Source organism: Pelobates fuscus, chromosome 1 (genome assembly GCF_036172605.1).
Source record: "Pelobates fuscus isolate aPelFus1 chromosome 1, aPelFus1.pri, whole genome shotgun sequence".
NCBI lineage: Eukaryota > Metazoa > Chordata > Amphibia > Anura > Pelobatidae > Pelobates > Pelobates fuscus.
This window is the reverse complement of record NC_086317.1, coordinates 471,491,042-471,513,577: the sequence shown is the minus strand read 5'-3', so window position 1 is coordinate 471,513,577 and position 22,536 is coordinate 471,491,042. Positions and strand designations below refer to the sequence as shown.

General features: G+C 40.8%; 1 protein-coding gene across 2 annotated transcripts in view; it reads right to left on the bottom strand.

The window, feature by feature from the left end:
• ARHGEF17 (Rho guanine nucleotide exchange factor 17) overlaps positions 1–22,536 on the bottom strand; it is a 243,454-nt gene that overhangs the window by 79,539 nt on the left and 141,379 nt on the right. For both annotated transcript variants that reach the window (XM_063431681.1, XM_063431689.1), the window contains exon 2: positions 15,236–15,313. In XM_063431681.1, the coding sequence (XP_063287751.1) occupies positions 15,236–15,313 (78 nt within the window). The remainder of the gene's footprint in view (positions 1–15,235; positions 15,314–22,536) is intronic.

Below are 22,536 nucleotides of genomic sequence, written 5' to 3'. Positions count from 1 at the left end.
CTGCGATCCCTATTGATTTGTCTGTCCAGCTTCCCATCACAAGGTCGTTGTCCCGATTATTGACCCAAGGAATTTCTGTGTCAGGCACAGTACGCTGGATGTTTCAGTGCAGAAGAACGCCGAAGATTTAAAATATTCATGGATGCATGCACCCTACATAGTCACAACGCTAACACTCACTTTGTGTGCTGCATATGCTGGGCCAAGACAACATTGCGTGTGGACTATTTAAAGCTTCCAGGACCTTCTCCCCATGTTTGGTTGTGGAACTCACTTGTACAGTTAATATTACTTTACCTGGATACCTGGCCTCTGCTAATTAATCTGCCTGCACTGGCTGCGGATCGTACAGATCTGCTTCCTCTATCCCTTGGTACCAGAAGTATGCCTATCCTTTGATACGGCCACTAGTGTCCACACAATTCTGGATTGGAATGTTCTGTTTCCACGGAAGGCAGGGTTCTCTGTGCGACACCATGTTCTGTTGAAAACTAATTTCTAGAGTTCATTCAGACTATAATATGTTGCCGGTGAGATAGCTCAGTTGGTAAATTCCCTGACTACAAAGCCTGTTCAAAAATGTGGTCGATAAAATGAGTACCATCAATTAGGTAATAATAACAACATCTATTACTATTCAGCTGCCGGTTTGGTTAATTCTGAGAGCATGTGCTGAAAAGCGCTTTGAGTCCCACTGGGAGAAAGGTGCTATGTAAATATTAGTAATTATTATTATTATTATTATTAGCCGCCCATCCCATGTGTTCCCTATTAAGGGTTAATAATGTATAGGGGTGTATATAAAAAATACCCCTTTCTGTCTCAGTAGAGATTTTTGCCAGAGGCTCAAGGAAGCAAGGTGAATGGTTAGAGTTAGGACCCACCTTGGCAGGTGGGCTCATCCTCTCATGGCCATTGGAGGTAACTAAAAAACCTCCATTTGTTTAAAAATACATAGGGATTAAGGAGAGAGCGCAGGTAACTTGTTTTTCTTTGGTTTTTACTATATATTGGGGCTGATGTGTACTGTAGTCATTTGCAGCCACCCAGTGATGGGAGTGAGCCAGGACTTATCTTTCTGCATTTGTAATTATTATTATTTGCCTAATTTTAGCACATTGCAGATTTACACTGCTAGTCTAAACGGCTTGAGTGGACATTCTCTGATCTGACCCCACACTGGGTCCCCCACACCAGGTCATCATGGGAAAGCCCAAAGGGCTGCACATACCTGGTGGACAAACTCTTGAAGAAGAGCATCAAAATGTAATAAAAGTAATTATCCACTAAAAACTAAATTGTAAAATGAAAAGGACAAAACTGAAAAAAAAAAAAAAGAATTTCTCAAGAACAGCCTTTTTTTGCCATTCAGATTTCAATTTGCTACAATTCAGATTTTATTAAAAAAAACGCAGCATGTCAGGATGTCTGGCCCGTGGATCCGGTCTGAGGTTGTCATAGCCATTCTAACACACAGGAGGTGTGAGCTGGTATCTTTAATATAAAAGAGCCACAATGTCCTTTAAACTGACAGTTATTTAGCAGGATCGTAGCCTGTAATCTCTGCAGAATACAAACCATCCTAACAGCTTCCTGAGCTATTCACATTTGATGTGTGAAAATAAAACTGAACTCCGGAAATGTACTGGTAATTTTCCACCATCAGTAGACTAATGAGGTTATACCTTTCTGGAGCTCTACAGCATCAGTCCGTCCATTGTCTTTAGACCGGCATTCAGCAAGTACATTGAAGCTCAACAGACCCAGTCTGCTACCTTGGCACAGGTAGATCACAAACCTGCCTCCCTCAGCTGATCTAGTTTAATATTAATCACTTTTTAGATTGCAACGAGATTTCAGGGTGGATAGAAAATAATTATCTGCAATAATCAGTTTAAAGGAACCCTATCGTTTAATAAAAAATAATTTGGCAGTTTTAAACATTTACTGCTGAGCGGATGCATCCTGTAGTCTGTTATTTTTGGTGAATACGAATCAATGCACCTCGTATCCTGCGGATGGTCAGATTAGTAAATAAGTATCGATGTGAGGATGCATCCTGAAGCTCATCGTTTTACTGATTAATAATCAATGCATTGAAATGTTCTGAAGATAAACATTTTAGTGGAAAGAGATAAAGACTGTACATAGTCTAGTTCAGGATATCAGAATCTAAGAATTTTTGTAAAATAGCTTCCTGGGACTGCTCATATTCATAGCTATACAGATTGATGCATTTTGTTCAAAGTACTGAAGGATCCTGGAACTCAGAATAAATACAATTCGCTGTATTCACTGTACCTACTATACCCCCCCTGGAACTCAGAATAAATACAATTCGCTGTATTCACTGTACCTACTATACCACCCTGGAACTCAGAATAAATACAATTCGCTGTATTCACTGTAACTACTATACCCCCCTGGAACTCAGAATAAATGCAATTCGCTGTATTCACTGTACCTACTATACCCCCCTGGAACTCAGAATAAATACAATTCGCTGTTTTTCACTGTACCTACTATACCCCCCTGGAACTCAGAATAAATACAATTCGCTGTATTCACTGTACCTACTATACCACCCTGAAACTCAGAATAAATACAATTCGCTGTATTCACTGTACCTACTATACCCCCCTGGAACTCAGAATAAATACAATTCGCTGTATTCACTGTACCTACTATACCCCCCTGGAACTCAGAATAAATACAATTTGCTGTATTCACTGTACCTACTATACCACCCTGAAACTCAGAATAAATACAGTTCGCTGTATTCACTGTACCTACTATACCCCCCTGGAACTCAGAATAAATACAATTCGCTGTATTCACTGTAACTACTATACCCCCCTGGAAGTCAGAATAAATACAATTCTCTGTATTCACTGTACCTACTATACCACCCTGGAACTCAGAATAAATACAATTCACTGTATTCACTGTAACTACTATACCCCCTGGAACTCAGAATAAATACAATTCACTGTATTCACTGTTCCTACTATACCCCCCTGGAACTCAGAATAAATACAATTCGCTGTATTCACTGTACCTACTATACCCCCCCTGGAACTCAGAATAAATACAATTCGCTGTATTCACTGTACCTACTATACCCCCCTGGAACTCAGAATAAATACAATTTGCTGTATTCACTGTACCTACTATACCACCCTGGAACTCAGAATAAATACAATTCACTGTATTCACTGTACCTACTATACCACCCTGAAACTCAGAATAAATACAATTCGCTGTATTCACTGTACCTACTATACCCCCCTGGAACTCAGAATAAATACAATTCGCTGTATTCACTGTACCTACTATACCCCCCTGGAACTCAGAATAAATACAATTCGCTGTATTCACTGTAACTACTATACCCCCCTGGAACTCAGAATAAATACAATTCACTGTATTCACTGTAACTACTATACCCCCCTGGAACTCAGAATAAATACAATTCGTTGTATTCACTGTACCTACTATACCCCCCTGGAACTCAGAATAAATACAATTCGCTGTATTCACTGTACCTACTATACCCCCCCTGGAACTCAGAATAAATACAATTCGCTGTATTCACTGTACCTACTATACCCCCCTGGAACTCAGAATAAATATAGTTTGCTGTATTCACTGTAACTACTATACCCTCCTGGAACTCAGAATAAATACAATTCACTGTATTCACTGTACCTACTATACCCACCTGGAACTCAGAATAAATACAATTCGTTGTATTCACTGTAACTACTATACCCCCTGGAACTCAGAATAAATACAATTCGCTGTATTCACTGTAACTACTATACCCCCATTGGAAGTCAGAATAAATACAATTCGTTGTATTCACTGTAACTACTATACCCCCTGGAACTCAGAATAAATACAATTCGCTGTATTCACTGTAACTACTATACCCCCATTGGAAGTCAGAATAAATACAATTCGCTGTATTCACTGTACCTACTATACCCCCCTGGAACTCAGAATAAATACAATTCGCTGTATTCACTCTACCTACTATACCACCCTGGAACTCAGAATAAATATAGTTTGCTGTATTCACTGTACCTACTATACCCCCCTGGAACTCAGAATAAATACAATTCGCTGTATTCACTGTACCTACTATACCCCCCTGGAACTCAGAATAAATACAATTCGCTGTATTCACTGTAACTACTATACCCCCCTGGAACTCAGAATAAATACAATTCGCTGTATTCACTGTAACTACTATACCCCCCTGGAACTCAGAATAAATACAATTCGCTGTATTCACTGTAAATACTATACCCCCTGGAACTCAGAATAAATACAATTCGCTGTATTCACTGTAACTACTATACCCCCCTGGAAGTCAGAATAAATACAATTCTCTGTATTCACTGTACCTACTATACCCCCCTGGAACTCAGAATAAATACAATTCACTGTAACTACTATACCCCCTGGAACTCAGAATAAATACAATTCTCTGTATTCACTGTACCTACTATACCCCCCTGGAACTCAGAATAAATACAATTCACTGTATTCACTGTAACTACTATACCCCCTGGAACTCAGAATAAATACAATTCACTGTATTCACTGTACCTACTATACCCCCCTGGAACTCAGAATAAATACAATTCGCTGTATTCACTGTAAATACTATACCCCCTGGAACTCAGAATAAATACAATTCGCTGTATTCACTGTAACTACTATACCCCCTGGAACTCAGAATAAATACAATTCGCTGTATTCACTGTAACTACTATACCCCCCTGGAAGTCAGAATAAATACAATTCTCTGTATTCACTGTACCTACTATACCCCCCTGGAACTCAGAATAAATACAATTCACTGTATTCACTGTAACTACTATACCCCCTGGAACTCAGAATAAATACAATTCACTGTATTCACTGTACCTACTATACCCCCCTGGAACTCAGAATAAATACAATTCGTTGTATTCACTGTAACTACTATACCCCCCTGGAACTCAGAATAAATACAATTCACTGTATTCACTGTAACTACTATACCCCCCTGGAACTCAGAATAAATACAAATCACTGTATTCACTGTAAATACTATACCCCCTGGAACTCAGAATAAATACAATTCGCTGTATTCACTGTAACTACTATACCCCCCTGGAAGTCAGAATAAATACAATTCTCTGTATTCACTGTACCTACTATACCCCCCTGGAACTCAGAATAAATACAAATCACTGTATTCACTGTAACTACTATACCCCCTGGAACTCAGAATAAATACAATTCACTGTATTCACTGTACCTACTATACCCCCCTGGAACTCAGAATAAATACAATTCGTTGTATTCACTGTAACTACTATACCCCCCTGGAAGTCAGAATAAATACAATTCTCTGTATTCACTGTACCTACTATACCACCCTGGAACTCAGAATAAATACAATTCACTGTAACTACTATACCCCCTGGAACTCAGAATAAATACAATTCACTGTATTCACTGTACCTACTATACCCCCCTGGAACTCAGAATAAATACAATTCGCTGTATTCACTATAACTACTATACCCCCCTGGAACTCAGAATAAATACAATTCGCTGTATTCACTGTACCTACTATACCCCCCTGGAACTCAGAATAAATACAATTCGCTGTATTCCCTGTAACTACTATACCCCCTGGAACTCAGAATAAATACAATTCACTGTATTCACTGTACCTACTATACCCCCCTGGAACTCAGAATAAATACAATTCAAGGTATTCACTGTACCTACTATACCCCCCTGGAACTCAGAATAAATACAATTCACTGTATTCACTGTACCTACTATACCCCCCTGGAACTCAGAATAAATACAATTCGTTGTATTCACTGTAAATACTATACCCCCCTGGAACTCAGAATAAATACAATTCACTGTATTCACTGTAACTACTATACCCCCCGGAACTCAGAAAAAATACAATTCGCTGTATTCACTGTAACTACTATACCCCCCTGGAAGTCAGAATAAATACAATTCTCTGTATTCACTGTACCTACTATACCCCCCTGGAACTCAGAATAAATACAATTCACTGTATTCACTGTAACTACTATACCCCCTGGAACTCAGAATAAATACAATTCACTGTATTCACTGTACCTACTATACCCCCCTGGAACTCAGAATAAATACAATTCGCTGTATTCACTGTAACTACTATACCCCCCTGGAACTCAGAATAAATACAATTTGCTGTATTCACTGTACCTACTATACCACCCTGGAACTCAGAATAAATACAATTCACTGTATTCACTGTAACTACTATACCCCCCTGGAAGTCAGAATAAATACAATTCTCTGTATTCACTGTACCTACTATACCACCCTGGAACTCAGAATAAATACAATTCACTGTATTCACTGTAACTACTATACCCCCTGGAACTCAGAATAAATACAATTCACTGTATTCACTGTACCTACTATACCCCCCTGGAACTCAGAATAAATACAATTCGCTGTATTCACTATAACTACTATACCCCCCTGGAACTCAGAATAAATACAATTCGCTGTATTCACTGTACCTACTATACCCCCCTGGAACTCAGAATAAATACAATTCGCTGTATTCACTGTAACTACTATACCCCCTGGAACTCAGAATAAATACAATTCACTGTATTCACTGTACCTACTATACCCCCCTGGAACTCAGAATAAATACAATTCACTGTATTCACTGTACCTACTATACCCCCCTGGAACTCAGAATAAATACAATTCGTTGTATTCACTGTAAATACTATACCCCCCTGGAACTCAGAAAAAATACAATTCGCTGTATTCACTGTAACTACTATACCCCCCTGGAAGTCAGAATAAATACAATTCTCTGTATTCACTGTACCTACTATACCCCCCTGGAACTCAGAATAAATACAATTCACTGTATTCACTGTAACTACTATACCCCCTGGAACTCAGAATAAATACAATTCACTGTATTCACTGTACCTACTATACCCCCCTGGAACTCAGAATAAATACAATTCGCTGTATTCACTGTAACTACTATACCCCCCTGGAACTCAGAATAAATACAATTTGCTGTATTCACTGTACCTACTATACCACCCTGGAACTCAGAATAAATACAATTCACTGTATTCACTGTACCTACTATACCACCCTGAAACTCAGAATAAATACAATTCGCTGTATTCACTGTACCTACTATACCCCCCTGGAACTCAGAATAAATACAATTCGCTGTATTCACTGTACCTACTATACCCCCCTGGAACTCAGAATAAATACAATTCGCTGTATTCACTGTAACTACTATACCCCCCTGGAACTCAGAATAAATACAATTCGTTGTATTCACTGTAACTACTATACCCCCCTGGAACTCAGAATAAATACAATTCACTGTATTCACTGTACCTACTATACCCCCCTGGAACTCAGAATAAATACAATTCGCTGTTTTCACTGTACCTACTATACCCCCCTTGAACTCAGAATATATACAATTCACTGTATTCACTGTAACTACTATACCCCCTGGAACTCAGAATAAATACAAATCACTGTATTCACTGTAACTACTATATCCCCTGGAACTCAGAATAAATACAATTCACTGTATTCACTGTACCTACTATACCCCCCTGGAACTCAGAATAAATACAATTCGTTGTATTCACTGTAACTACTATACCCCCCTGGAACTCAGAATAAATACAATTCACTGTATTCACTGTAACTACTATACCCCCTGGAACTCAGAATAAATACAATTCGCTGTATTCACTGTAACTACTATACCCCCCTGGAAGTCAGAATAAATACAATTCTCTGTATTCACTGTACCTACTATACCACCCTGGAACTCAGAATAAATACAATTCACTGTATTCACTGTAACTACTATACCCCCTGGAACTCAGAATAAATACAATTCACTGTATTCACTGTACCTACTATACCCCCCTGGAACTCAGAATAAATACAATTCGCTGTATTCACTATAACTACTATACCCCCCTGGAACTCAGAATAAATACAATTCGCTGTATTCACTGTACCTACTATACCCCCCTGGAACTCAGAATAAATACAATTCGCTGTATTCACTGTAACTACTATACCCCCTGGAACTCAGAATAAATACAATTCACTGTATTCACTGTACCTACTATACCCCCCTGGAACTCAGAATAAATACAATTCACTGTATTCACTGTACCTACTATACCCCCCTGGAACTCAGAATAAATACAATTCACTGTATTCACTGTACCTACTATACCCCCCTGGAACTCAGAATAAATACAATTCGTTGTATTCACTGTAAATACTATACCCCCCTGGAACTCAGAATAAATACAATTCACTGTATTCACTGTAACTACTATACCCCCCGGAACTCAGAAAAAATACAATTCGCTGTATTCACTGTAACTACTATACCCCCCTGGAAGTCAGAATAAATACAATTCTCTGTATTCACTGTACCTACTATACCCCCCTGGAACTCAGAATAAATACAATTCACTGTATTCACTGTAACTACTATACCCCCTGGAACTCAGAATAAATACAATTCACTGTATTCACTGTACCTACTATACCCCCCTGGAACTCAGAATAAATACAATTCGCTGTATTCACTATAACTACTATACCCCCCTGGAACTCAGAATAAATACAATTCGCTGTATTCACTGTACCTACTATACCCCCCTGGAACTCAGAATAAATACAATTCGCTGTATTCACTGTAACTACTATACCCCCTGGAACTCAGAATAAATACAATTCACTGTATTCACTGTACCTACTATACCCCCCTGGAACTCAGAATAAATACAATTCACTGTATTCACTGTACCTACTATACCCCCCTGGAACTCAGAATAAATACAATTCGTTGTATTCACTGTAAATACTATACCCCCCTGGAACTCAGAAAAAATACAATTCGCTGTATTCACTGTAACTACTATACCCCCCTGGAAGTCAGAATAAATACAATTCTCTGTATTCACTGTATCTACTATACCCCCCTGGAACTCAGAATAAATACAATTCACTGTATTCACTGTAACTACTATACCCCCTGGAACTCAGAATAAATACAATTCACTGTATTCACTGTACCTACTATACCCCCCTGGAACTCAGAATAAATACAATTCGCTGTATTCACTGTACCTACTATACCCCCCTGGAACTCGTCATAGTAAATAAGGGCCATTTCACTGTATCATATTGGAGTACATAATTAAAGGTGTAATGATCAATGTACTATACCATTCAGCAGTGTGATTTCAATGTCAAGACAAACTGCTTTTACCCAGGAAGGTGTTCACCAAATAGTACATACAAATATGCAATGGGTCTTTTTCAAGTTATGTATGAGTCAGAACATCAATCTTTTCATGTGATACTTCTGTTTTAAAATAAGACTGGATTCATTGCAAAAGTCCAGAGTGTTCCTACCTTTTAATCAATCAAATTAAATGACATATTTGTGTAATCTCCTTTACACTGTAAGCACTTTGTATAATACAGAATTTAAAGGAGTTGGTTTAACCCCTTAAGGACCAAACCTCTGGAATAAAATGGAATCATGACGTGTCAGACATGTCATGTGTCCTTAAGGGGTTAAATAGTTTTAAAGGTACACTATAGTGTAGGAATACAAACGTGTAACCTAATTGTAACGGACCCCCCTATACTCCAGCTGAGTATATTCGTTATAAGTCTCCCAAATCCCAAGTGATGCAGTGATTACAGCTCCCAGTTCTCAAAATATCAGCCTAGACTTGATGCTGATATAAAACAAATCTGTTTAATCCAGGCTCAATGGCCTGCTTTTATACAATACAGGGACACAGTAAACATGCCCATGACACTCCCATAAACACACCCACAAAATGTCTCCAAAATGTCATGTCACCATGACTAAGCATAAAATGACAAATTATCGAAAACACACAAAAATACATATTTCGCATAGAGGAACATCCATGGAAAGCCTGGATCTGAGCGCCCAACATATCAGAAAAGCTCTCAGATCCCACGAACACAGCCGAAACGCCACCAGGGTAAAGTTCTGACTGTCCGCACACATGATCCTATGCCCAAAACAGGTATAGGGCGTTTTATGCTTTTGCCGGTCAACTTCGGGAGTTCCATGCAAAAGAAATACTGAATGCACACTCTGGCTTGTTGGTAGCGTTTGTTCGTATGGTTTGTACGGACAAACCTACCGAACGGCGCTCTCCTGACATGTGTGGGAAGGAAGCAGGCGTTTATCAAAGTTCAGCAGTGTTCGTGAGTTTTCGTGTCATATTTTAGTTCCAAGCGATCAACGCCCAAACACCGCTGCCTGCATTCCCGCAAACAAGATGATCGTCAACACAGTTCCCACGTGTTCCAGCATACAATCGGTGGCCACCCAGCCGCACAATTATAACACACGATAATTGAAGTGTCAGGACAAGTTACCAGGGGTTAACAAGCCCAGAGGTGGTCCGCAGTTCGTGAGTTTGTTCGGTTCCCAAACAGTGCAAAAAAAAAAAAACAACAAACCAAGTCTCTTTACCAGCCTTTTCTATGGCCTATAGTCAGTGGGCAGGAGGCTAGCCTCCACACTCCTCCAGGAGCCAGTGACCAACGTCCAGGCAAAGGGGTTCGTCACACTGTTTTATAATAATATGCACATTTTATAGCGCTTTTATCCCCGTGAGACTCAAAGCATGCTACAAATATATACATTTTTAATGCCCCTGTCCCTTGTTATATTCAGCCCCTTCTATGGTGCCATAAAAATATCATTTAAAAAAACTAAAACTTTTTACTTACCCTTTTGTGGCAAAACTAGCCACTTCTGGACTCTAGTTAACAAAGGTTGTCCGTAGGCTGAATGTATTACTGTATATCATGGTTGTGTATGTACTATATTATGTCTGTTCGCATGCTGGCAGCCGTACGCTAACAGCATGCAAGCCTTTCGTTTGACGAAACACGGCTATCCGGGCCGTTCGCCAAACGAATGCGGGCTCCCCAAGTAGACCACACACTCACAGTCGTGTGGCACTAATTAACCGATTGCAACAATGTTGCAATCGGTAATTGAAGGCTCTCCTAGGTGGCCGTCGTTCGGCTACCGACCATGCGGCGGTCGGCCATCTTGGATCCTTTGTTTCTGCAGCGGTGTTCGGTCGTCGAGAGCCTGGAACTGAAAACGGCTACTCAATGACTCGAACACCGCTGGACTTCCAGAGCGTTCGGGAGCCCCGCGTTCACCACATTCTGTTCCCCATCGATGTTCGGTAGTTTTAAACCGAACTCGATGGATAAATGTATTTGGTGCGGCGTTCGGTTAGAACAGCTGGGATCTGAGCGGTATTCTCACTAAATGTGCCCGCAGACCCCAGCTATCTACCGAATGGTCATTCGTATAAAAGCAAGCAATATTGTGTGAAATATGGATTTCTATGTGAATTGTCAGTTTTGCTGCACGAGGGGATAATCCACTTAATCGTCCATTTTAGTGGGAGGATCCCTCTCGTGCAGCAATGCCTGTTGGGATAATCGTACTGCCTGATGGGAGAAATCCCCTGTAACATCTGTAAGGAAACCCCTTGCAAGGGGAACTGCATAAATATGGAAGTCTGTGAATAAAGCAAGTTAGTTGACTCCCAAACTGTGTTTCGTCCGGTTATTGGGAGGATTGGGAATATTGCCGTGCTTTCTAACCCTGACTGTGGATTACCTACAATACCAACGGAGATCGTGGACTATACTACTGCATTCCGTTACACCTTTTCCAGTACAAAGATTCCCTCTGCGATGCTGACCTCTCCGCCTCCAATCCAAAGCATTCTCATAGGAAATAACTGAATTCAATGGTTTCCTATGAGAAGCAATGTCACGTGACCGAGTTTTACTTCCTCAGTGTAGCGGAAGCGCCTCTAGTGGCTGTCAGGAATACAGCCACTAGAGGTGTGTTTAAGTTTTTACCAAAATGTCAATATTTTACATTGCAGGGTTAAAGTGACAGGGACACTGCACCCATTGAGATGAGGTGGTGAAATGTCCTTGTTTTAAAGGAGCACTAAAGTCAATGAGGTGCAAAGTAAGTTTGGTGTAAAAACTGAAATACAAAGCTTACTTTTTCTTAGAACGTATATAGAAATGCCATTTCACACAAACTCATACCATAATGGGAACAGTTCTTCATTTATACAGGTTCAGAAATCACCAATTTTTTTCTCTTTGTAAGTAAAAACCAAAATACAAATCTTACCTTATCACTCTTACACGCAAACACAAAAATATAGGCCAGGGCTTCATCTGAGTGCTACCTAAAACCTCCCCAGTGACATACATACAGAACATCATGTGGTTGCAGTGCATTTTCTAAGGGTATGCTACCTCCCCTAAGATTAGTTTTATTCCCAAGGGGGGACATTCCACCACATTTACCCCGACATTAAATAGTAGGAATTCTGATGTTCTTTTATTCAGATGAGATACTTATTGGCGGTGACTATGGATGTGTGTATGATATATCTCGCGACTACTGAGCAATGGGAACACTGCTAAGTGTGATTTCGACATTAAAAAACAAACATTTTACATTTTTTTTCAAGTATTCACAGACTATACTGAAAATCCATGAACCTATAACTTAGGCAAGTAGCCAGGTATAACCAAACCCTGAACACAGCTTATGTGAGCATTATGAAGAATAAGTCCCTAAAATATGCTGGTTTAACAAAGTGAGTTTTAGAGGCAGCTATCCGAGCAGCAGACCATTCATCGGAAATATTTAGAGTGCGTTGACAGGTTTGTAGATTCTGGCTGATTTCATAGAGTCTTAAGCAAATCATGCTTATAGGATCGCTTAATGCTCTTTGTGATACAAACACAAACATTTTCAAAATCCCGTCTGAAATTCCACATCTTCAGTAATAAATCTGATGTGAGGTTGCGCATGTGGAAGATCACAGTGCACCATTAAATGGCAGACACAACAAATGTTAAATATTTTATACATCTCATGAATCATAGTATATGTTTTCTTATTCACCGTTTCCAGGACACTATCCGCTCCAGAGATAAATGCCACGAGGCCTCAGGCAGAAACCAGTGCATGGCGTGCAGTCAAGGGATGCTCCTGGCCATTTTAGTTAGGGTGTACAGGAAATGCATGGACCATTTACTTGTTCCATCACTCCACTTGCCTTTGGCTATGGCCTGGTCAACAAGCTGGTCCCACTGCTGACTCTTTCTGGAACCTAGACCAGACCAACACTTATTCCAAAGCCAAAATCATGTTAGGCCGGTGTTTCAGGTTCCTATTGGATATGCTAGGCCTTATATCCTCTTGCAGAATTTGGGTCCCTAAATATAGTAACATGTAAGAAGGAGTGTAAGAGGCAATGATTCTCCTGTGGAAACAGGCTACAAAATACCCATCTACAATAGGAAAATACCTCCCCTGGTTCATTAGAGTTGTTTTTTAGTGGGAGTGGGGGAATGGGGGTGGAATGGTGGATTTTTCCTTCACAATATTAATACAAAGATGACTCAGCGGGAACAAAGTGTGGAGCGTGTTTTCTGTCAAACAAATTGAAAACAGGCTTATAAAACAACAACACAGCTCAGTGCTATTGCCTGGCATATTTTTGTGTTTTTTTGTTTTTTAAAGAAACAGAATTAAAACGGTATGAACCACCAGACACAAGGGATTGTTCACTAAATAGTGAAATGAAAAGACACTTGCAAAATGTAGAAAACATGGAAAAGTCCTTCTCCCCCGTTAAATTCCCAACCATGATATTTTGTTGAATATGTAGCAGACAGAATTCATGATCCACCGTTTAATGACTAAATGCCAACATTTTGTAATGACTATACAAACGAGAAAGGCGTCTTTGGTTTACGACTACGCCTCAAGAATAATGGTGTGAAAATCCTCTACTGTACTTCAATATGAATTTTGCAACTTTCTTCCAGTGCAAACTGAATTCTGTCGCTAGGTCCCCACCCCCACACCACCACCAATGGCATCGTGAAGAGCTGGCACTCTAGCAGGACTGGTACAATGTTGGAAAAGGTAGGTTACACCAATTGTGGAGCCTAAAATCATTGGTGGGGGGAGAGAACGCTACATGGAGGTATCTGTGGGCAGGTGGCAATTACTGACAAGAACCTTCTGCAAGAACCATCGGATCTAAGGATCTTGAGAAAACAGAAGGACAGAGAGGTAGGGAGATTCGGCACTGGAACACAGACTTTGGAGTTAAACCATTTGGAAATGTTTTAACCCCATAAGGTGAGCCAGTGCCAGGGATCTTGTGGCTGTATAACAATTTAATTTACGTGACGTTGTTAGGGCGCCTACTCTGTTCCATTAATTTATACGTACAGCAAGATAAGCACGAGAGTAAAATATATAAAATAAATTAAAACTGATCATACACTGATCTAAGAAGAATATCCCCTTTTGATTCACTAGTGAGCTGTACTGGACACTGCTTCCCGAACATTCACCTGGACTCAATGTTTGAGGCACTCAAAGGAAACATTCCTGCTTACTGTTATGGTGATTGATCCAAGTGTGCAATTATCTAGAAAATTGCCCCAGTCGCAAGGAAAAGGCGACATTGTGTAAGGGCACTATAGCATGGGGTGAACCCTGAAATGAAATGCAGAGTGACCTTTAAAGGGATACGCCCGCTGTAGTGGCTATGATGCTAGAAGTACCCTGGCGTTGTCACCGGCAATGGGCAAACAAAGAACCACCAAGCGCTGTGCTTCTACTGACCTAGGGTGATGAGCATTAGACGTCTGCTGCTCTGATGACCCCTCTGGTCATTCTTGGTTCGAGAATGTCAGTTGAGCGCTCTAGGCCAATAAGTAACCCTCTGTACAAAGACTATGCAATGGCATTAGCCAGCCTGGAACTCTTGCCTTGGGCTGGCTCATGACGCTGTCAAAAGTGAAATTATAACACTTCATATATCAGTACGTGCAGCGTTTCAAACTGCAATATTGCACATGCAGACTCCGAATACCACGGCCACTTCAGATCACTAAAGTGGTTATGGTGACTCCTTAAGGATATTTAAATCACATACATAATGAACAGTTACCAATACATCATGAAGGAATAAATAAATATAAAAAACTGCATGTGCTGTACCTCCATAAGTGTGCGCAGGGACTCCACGTAAGACTGCTCTGTATCAAGGAGAGTCAGGAAGACATGTTTTCTCATATCCTGCAAGAGAAAAGCATCATTAGCAAAACCGTTAAATGAAAGCACTGACACAGTCATATACAGTACACAGCCACAACACAAAGCTGTCCTTACCAGGTCGACAGCAATGTACCTGGCCACTGGTGAGATTATCAATTACAATTCCATCTTATTAAATTCACAGTAATATGCAGTGTTTGTGTGTGAGTGTATTCCAGAGCTCCACAGCAATAAGACTTTGCAGTATGCTGTGTGCATGAGTATCCCAGAGCTCCACAGCAATAAAACATTGCAGTATGCTGTGTGCATGAGTATCCCAGAGCTCCACAGCAATAAGACATTGCAGTATGCTGTGTGCATGAGTATCCCAGAGCTCCACAGCAATAAGACATTGCAGTATGCTGTGTGCATGAGTATCCCAGAGCTCCAGAGAAATAAAACATTGCAGTATGCTGTGTGCATGAGTATCCCAGAGCTCCACAGCAATAAGACATTGCAGTATGCTGTGTGCATGAGTATCCCAGAGCTCCACAGCAATAAGACATTGCAGTATGCTGTGTGCATGAGTATCCCAGAGCTCCAGAGAAATAAAACATTGCAGTATGCTGTGTGCATGAGTATCCCAGAGCTCCACAGCAATAAGACATTGCAGTATGCTGTGTGCATGAGTATCCCAGAGCTCCACAGCAATAAGACATTGCAGTATGCTGTGTGCAAGGGTATCCCAGAGCTCCAGAGAAATAAAACATTGCAGTATGCTGTGTGCATGCGTATCCCAGAGTTCCACAGAAATAAGACATTGCAGTATGCTGTGTGCAAGGGTATCCCAGAGTTCAAACGCAATAAAACTCAAAGCAACGTGCAGGGTTTATGGGTATTACAGGGTTGCATCGCAATCAAACTAACAGTAATGGGCAACATGTATGGGTATAATCTCATTCTAACAATTATCTCTTGGCACATTTAAAAGGCTACTTATTTTCTGAAATTGCATTAATCAAGTTTAGCAAATTACACACAGACACTTGTGTATATAAAATAATGTTTGCAATAGTTTTATAATCCATATTCCTTGACTATTTCAAGCTGGGAACCCTTCCCACTTTCATCAATAGCAAACGTTGCAGACCGCCAAGAATATGTCCGACAGCAGGCATTGGCAATATGACATCACCGCAAACTGCTGGCTTATGTCAGATTAGCTTAATGTGGGACAACCAAAACTACCAACAGAGCTTCACAGACACATTTTTACATTATACAAACCCTTCCGCAATGGCAACATTAAAAAAATCAGAATCTGAAAGTAATTCTGTAACACAAAATCTGAGTGACAGTCATAAAAAAAAAAAAACAACAACATACAATTAATAGATTTATTTTAGCATCACTGCTTTTCCCATACAATGGACACATTTGCACAATGGCAAAAGTCTAATAATAATAATAATAATTGCATGTCATTTAAAGGGACACTATAGGCACCCAGACCACTTCATCTCAATGAAATTGTCTGGGTTCACTGCCCCTGTCCCCCTTACTCCTGCTATGTAAAACATTGCAATTTTAGAGAAAACTGCAATGTCTACACTGCTGTACTAAGACAGCCCCTAGCGGCTAACTACAAGACAGCCGCTAGAGGTGCTTGATAGAGTTTCATGGAGTTTGACACCAAACCAGCTTCATTAAGCTAAAGTTATTTTGGTACCTCTAGTATTCCTTTAAGCCTGGTAGCACAGGGCTTAGCTCACTGGCTGAGAGCAATCAGCTGATGCTCTGTAGTGTTTATAGTGCTTGGAGAATAGCTTTAAAAAAATCCCTTTATTAGAATGTTTCCAGAGCAGTAGGGAAATGGGTAGATACAATGTTCTTACAGGGGAAAAAAGTTGAAGAAAGCATAAAAAACACAAATAAGAAGATTACATTTCTTTGCTTAATGCGATCTTGATTAAAATTTTAACTGTTCAGTAAATTGGCCATGCATTCACCTGAAAAACAAAGACTCTGGGTGTCAGAGTTAAAAAAAAAAATTCTGGACAAAGAAAAAAACAACAACTTCATGTCAATGTTAATCAGGTGAGAATATCCGATATGTTGCGCGATGACAGAGAAACAAGGAGTGAAGGCGTGTAAACAGAAAACATATTATTGTAATAAACATTAAAGGGATTCTCTAGTGCCAGGAAAACAAACCAGTTTTTCTGGCACTAGAGAATCCTGGAGTGCCCCCCATCCCAGGGCGCTGAAGGGGTTAAAACCCATTTCAGACACTTACCTGAATCCAGCGCCGATGTCCCTCAGCGCTGGTTCAGGATCCTCCCATGCAGACGGCAGACGGCGGGGGAGACCAAAAGCGCATGCGCAGCAATGGCCTTGCGCTCGCATTACACCTCCCATAGGAAAGCATTATTAAATATGGGGATTCCGGCGATGCTGGAGGTTCTCAGGCATAGCGTGAGGACATCCAGCGTTGTTTAGACGACCAAAACTCGTCTAAGAAGCCGGAAGACCCTCTTGGGGCTTTCTACTAGGGGAGGACTTAACCCTGCAAGGCAATTATTGCAGTTTATAAAAACGAAAATAATTACACTTGCAGGGTTTAATGGGAGTTGGCACGCAGACCACTTCAATGAGCTGAAGTGGTCTGGTTGCCTACAGTATCCCTTTAAAGATAAAGAGAATGTAGAGTCCTCATCACTCCTATGTACTATTTACTAATAACGGAGATCCCTTGGATAAAACAGAGTGTAGTGGACATCACTGTTAGCTGCTGAGTGAACTAGAAAGGAAATATATCCACTAGTAATTATAACGATGGCAAATAAATACACAGGCTACAAGAAACATTGTATCTTTTGAACACCACTAAAGAGATAGGAATACATCTAATATAAAGCAACAGCTATGATTGATGGGAATCTACTTCATCCAAAGAATCATGGGAATTGTAGTTCAGCAACATCTGGAGGGAGAGAGTTTGGAGAATCCTGCTTTAGAGGATTAGTCAGGAGCTTGTGGTAAGTAATTAGGATAAAAGGTGCACTAAACGGCAGAACACTATGATTATAGGGCTACAGACGGTTAGTAAACACACTAAAATACACGAAACTGCAGAGAAATCACTGGGATAAGAGAACTGCACATTTAAAAGTGGGCTAATCTCACAAACTAGAGCCCCATCAACCCTGGATCTGGGTGTAAACTGCTCCATTTGACAGGGAAGTATCAAAGAGTTTCTAGGGTCAGCAGCCACACAATATATTTAACTGGTCAGACAAAACCCGAGAATGGCAGGCGAAACGCGTCACACAGGACATAGTTGGGAGGCGGATCTTGGAACCCAATGTGACCCGAACACGAGGAGCCCATAATGAACTGTTCTCCGTCGGCATTTGTAAACTTGTGAAACATGATTGTGGGTACCTGATTGGGAAGCTCACCACTATTTGAAATATTGTTTTTAATGATGGTACATTGGAATTGCGCATGCCATTGGGTTCCTGTTTGTTTCTGGTTTCTCTCTGCTTAAGATTCAAGTCAAAGACATTGTGTGGCTGGTGACCCTGGAAACTGTAGGATACTTCCCTCTCAAGTGGAGCCACTTACACCCAGAGCCAGTGTTGTTGACAGACCTCTCTGGTACATGTGAGTTAGACCCCCCTGATATACACTCTCACTGTTTTCATAGATATTTAAATCAGATGGTCTGCACAAAAACGTATTCATAGGATTATTTGAAGATTTGATTTGGAGAAGATTATTGATAAATATTACGCCAAGCCCACTACTTTGTGACACACAGAATTAATCATAGTACCAAAAACACTTTGGTGTGAGTGCTGCTGGTACTGTAAACATTTGATTGTTTTTGAGTATGTGTAAGGACATACATATATAGATTTTTGGTATTTTCCAAACACCTTTCCACTTTTTGGTCACGTATTTAATCTGACAAACTTTCCAATAATATAATTAATCTCTCTTGTCTTAAGCACCCAGCTTGCAAACTAGCCTAATGATCCCACATTTTCAGTGAAAGAAACTCGCTCAACTGAAAATACGTAATCATAAATAATAAACATCTGCATTTAAACCCCAAACGTGAAGGAAAAACTAAAGTGACAGCAAAAACTACAAACGCGGGTTTCGGCGCCAAATAACGCAGACTCGGTCCAGTGTTAACATGTCCAAAGGTTATATCTGAATTCATTGTGGCCACTGCAAGGACAGAAAGTAATACACGTCTCTCCACTACATGCAATCTTAATGCATTTTGCAAAATAGCAAGAGGGTTCTGCGGATATGGTGTAAAATGACTGGATGGCTTGTCACAAGGCAATCTAACTAAGGATACACACTGTAAGTTACAGTAAAGTACAGTAAGTGGGTGTCAGCACCTTGGAGAGGCTCTGCTCAGTACAGATTTGGGGATTACATTTAAATGGTTATTTCAGGCAAAAAAATGCGTTTTAAGATATCACTGGTTTTGGTTATTTTAATTCTTCCTATACTATTTTTACCCTCAAATCTAAACATCATGCCCCCAAACATAAACTTAACTCTGTTCTATAGCGCAGGCCAAGTTATCCCCATAGCCTGATCCCTCCTTTGCTGAAACATAAATCCCTGCTCATCCCAAGGAAACCCCTGTACCATTCAATATATGGGGCTCCTCTCTGTCCTCCATATTTAGTGGCCCCAAACTGATAGATGAGCTGTATACAATACTCTAAATGAGTACTACATACAGCCCTTTAAATCAGTTTTAATCCCAACAGCTGAACAAGATCTCATTCAGCCATGATGATTATTGGGCAAAACACTGCCCAAGGGAGATTTGTGATTGGCAGAGACAGGAGTAGGGGTGGGATTAGGAACAACGGAATACATATGGGGTGGCACTGGGCTCAGGAACAGCAGCCTAATATAAAAAATATATCAAATGTGTGAAAAATACAAAAATACATAAATATAACGTGACTGAGGTTGGTGATAAAATGGTTAAATGAAAAGTGTTAAAATGGGGGTGTACTTTCAACAAATATATACTTTTGTTTAGTGGATTTGGATTCTGTGACTTCGTCAAAGACAAAGGTTTAGCTTTAAAACCATATTTCAACCCTTGCAATATTTGTTTTATACATTCAAATGGTAAAAAAAAAAATATATATATATATATAAATATATATAAAATAAATAAATTGCTGTTTAGTAGATATACCTTCAATGAACGCACGCATTCATTTATTTATGCATGTAGACATTGAGGGTACATATAGAAACAGTTCTTATGACTACAGCCTTTGCACACCCTCGCCTTCATCCCCCAGAAGAGAATTTCAGTCTCTTTACGGAGAAATATTTTGAAGCCTCTGAAAGAAGCCTTCTGTGGAGGATCTGAAGGACACTGGTCTGAAGTGTGTGAGCGCGTCCGCCACTTCCGCTAGCTCAAGGTTGAAAGGAAAATGTGCAAAGACAGGCGTTCCTTTTGCCTTTCTGCAGGTATCCTTGGAAATGGACAATGTTTTAAACACAGTTTTTTTTTTTTGTTTTTTTTTATTTTAGCCTGGGTTGAGATCCAAAGGATCAGTGACCACAATCCAGTTATGGACTGCAGTCTCAACCTTGTGGGTCTTATCAGCATGGCGCCGGTTCTGGTCTAGAGGCTAAGGTCTCTCTGAGAGCATATAGCTAGGTCACTGGTCCTTTTGGATTATAGCCCATACTATGGTTTTTAAAAAAAAATAAAAAAATGCTTTTTCGATTTTTCCGATTTTTACATATCCAGTTGAAGAAGCTGTCACAGCGAAACGCGTCCTGGAATTTATGGATTTGGACTTTTTATATGCCTAGTCAGTGTTTTTATATTGTTATATATATTTTTATGTAAATAAAGTATATTTATATATTTTTCCACACAGCTGGCATTGTTCCTGCTCTTTTAAAGAAGGCGTGTGGTCCTTAACCACATACACCCTTGATCAGAGCCGATGTGGATGGCTCTGTGTTTGTAAGTACCCACTTGTTCTTTTTATACTTTATTGGAACCATAAGGTACTGCACCATATATGCTTTTCACCGTTTCAGAAATGAAAGGGAAGAACATCCAGTAAAAAGAAGGGATAGGGTCGCCTTCACCAGGCCCGGACTGGCCATCGGGCAAACCGGGCAAATGCCCGGTGGGCCGCGATGGCCACGGGCCGAGGCTGGGGAGATCCAGCCGGTCTATGCAGGGCCGGCGCTATCCGAGCGCCGGCCCCGCTGTGTTGCATGAAGGGCCGGTGGGGAGATCGAAGATCTCCCTCACCGGCCCACATGCTCTCAAATGCGGCCGCCGGCTGGGAGAGAGAGAGGGAGGGAGGGAGCCAGCCTGGAGAGGCGGACCCGGCGGAGCTCTAACTTGCAGCTCCGCCGGGTTTTTCTCGCGAGATCCGGGCCGTTGCCATGGCAACCGGCCCGGTCTCGCGCTAGAGTTCACTTACCACGAGGACCACCAGGGATGGATGTCAGCGCTCCCCCCCCCTTCCAGGCTACAGGTAAGAAGGGAAGGGGGAGGGGATATAATATATTTATTTTAAATAATAAAAAATAAAAAAAACTCAATAACTCAATATTGGCATTTACACAATACATACACAATCCTTGCAAACACACACATCACCCTCACCCAGCACCCAAACATACTCACACAGCACCCAGCACCCTAACATACTCACACAGCACCCTAACACTCACCCAGCACCCTAACATACTCACACAGCACCCTAACATACTCACACAGCACCCTAACATACTCACACAGCACCCAAACATACTCACACAGCACCCAAACATACTCACGCAGCACCCAGCACCCTAACATACTCACCCAGCACCCTAACACTCACCCAGCACCCTAACATACTCACACAGCACCCTAACATACTCACACAGCACCCTAACATACTCACACAGCACCCAAACATACTCACACAGCACCCAAACATACTCACACAGCACCCAAACATACTCACGCAGCACCCAGCACCCTAACATACTCACCCAGCACCCTAACACTCACCCAGCACCCTAACATACTCACACAGCACCCTAACATACTCACACAGCACCCTAACATACTCACACAGCACCCAAACATACTCACACAGCACCCAAACATACTCACACAGCACCCAAACATACTCACACAGCACCCAAACATACTCACACAGCACCCAAACATACTCACGGAGGACCCAGCACCC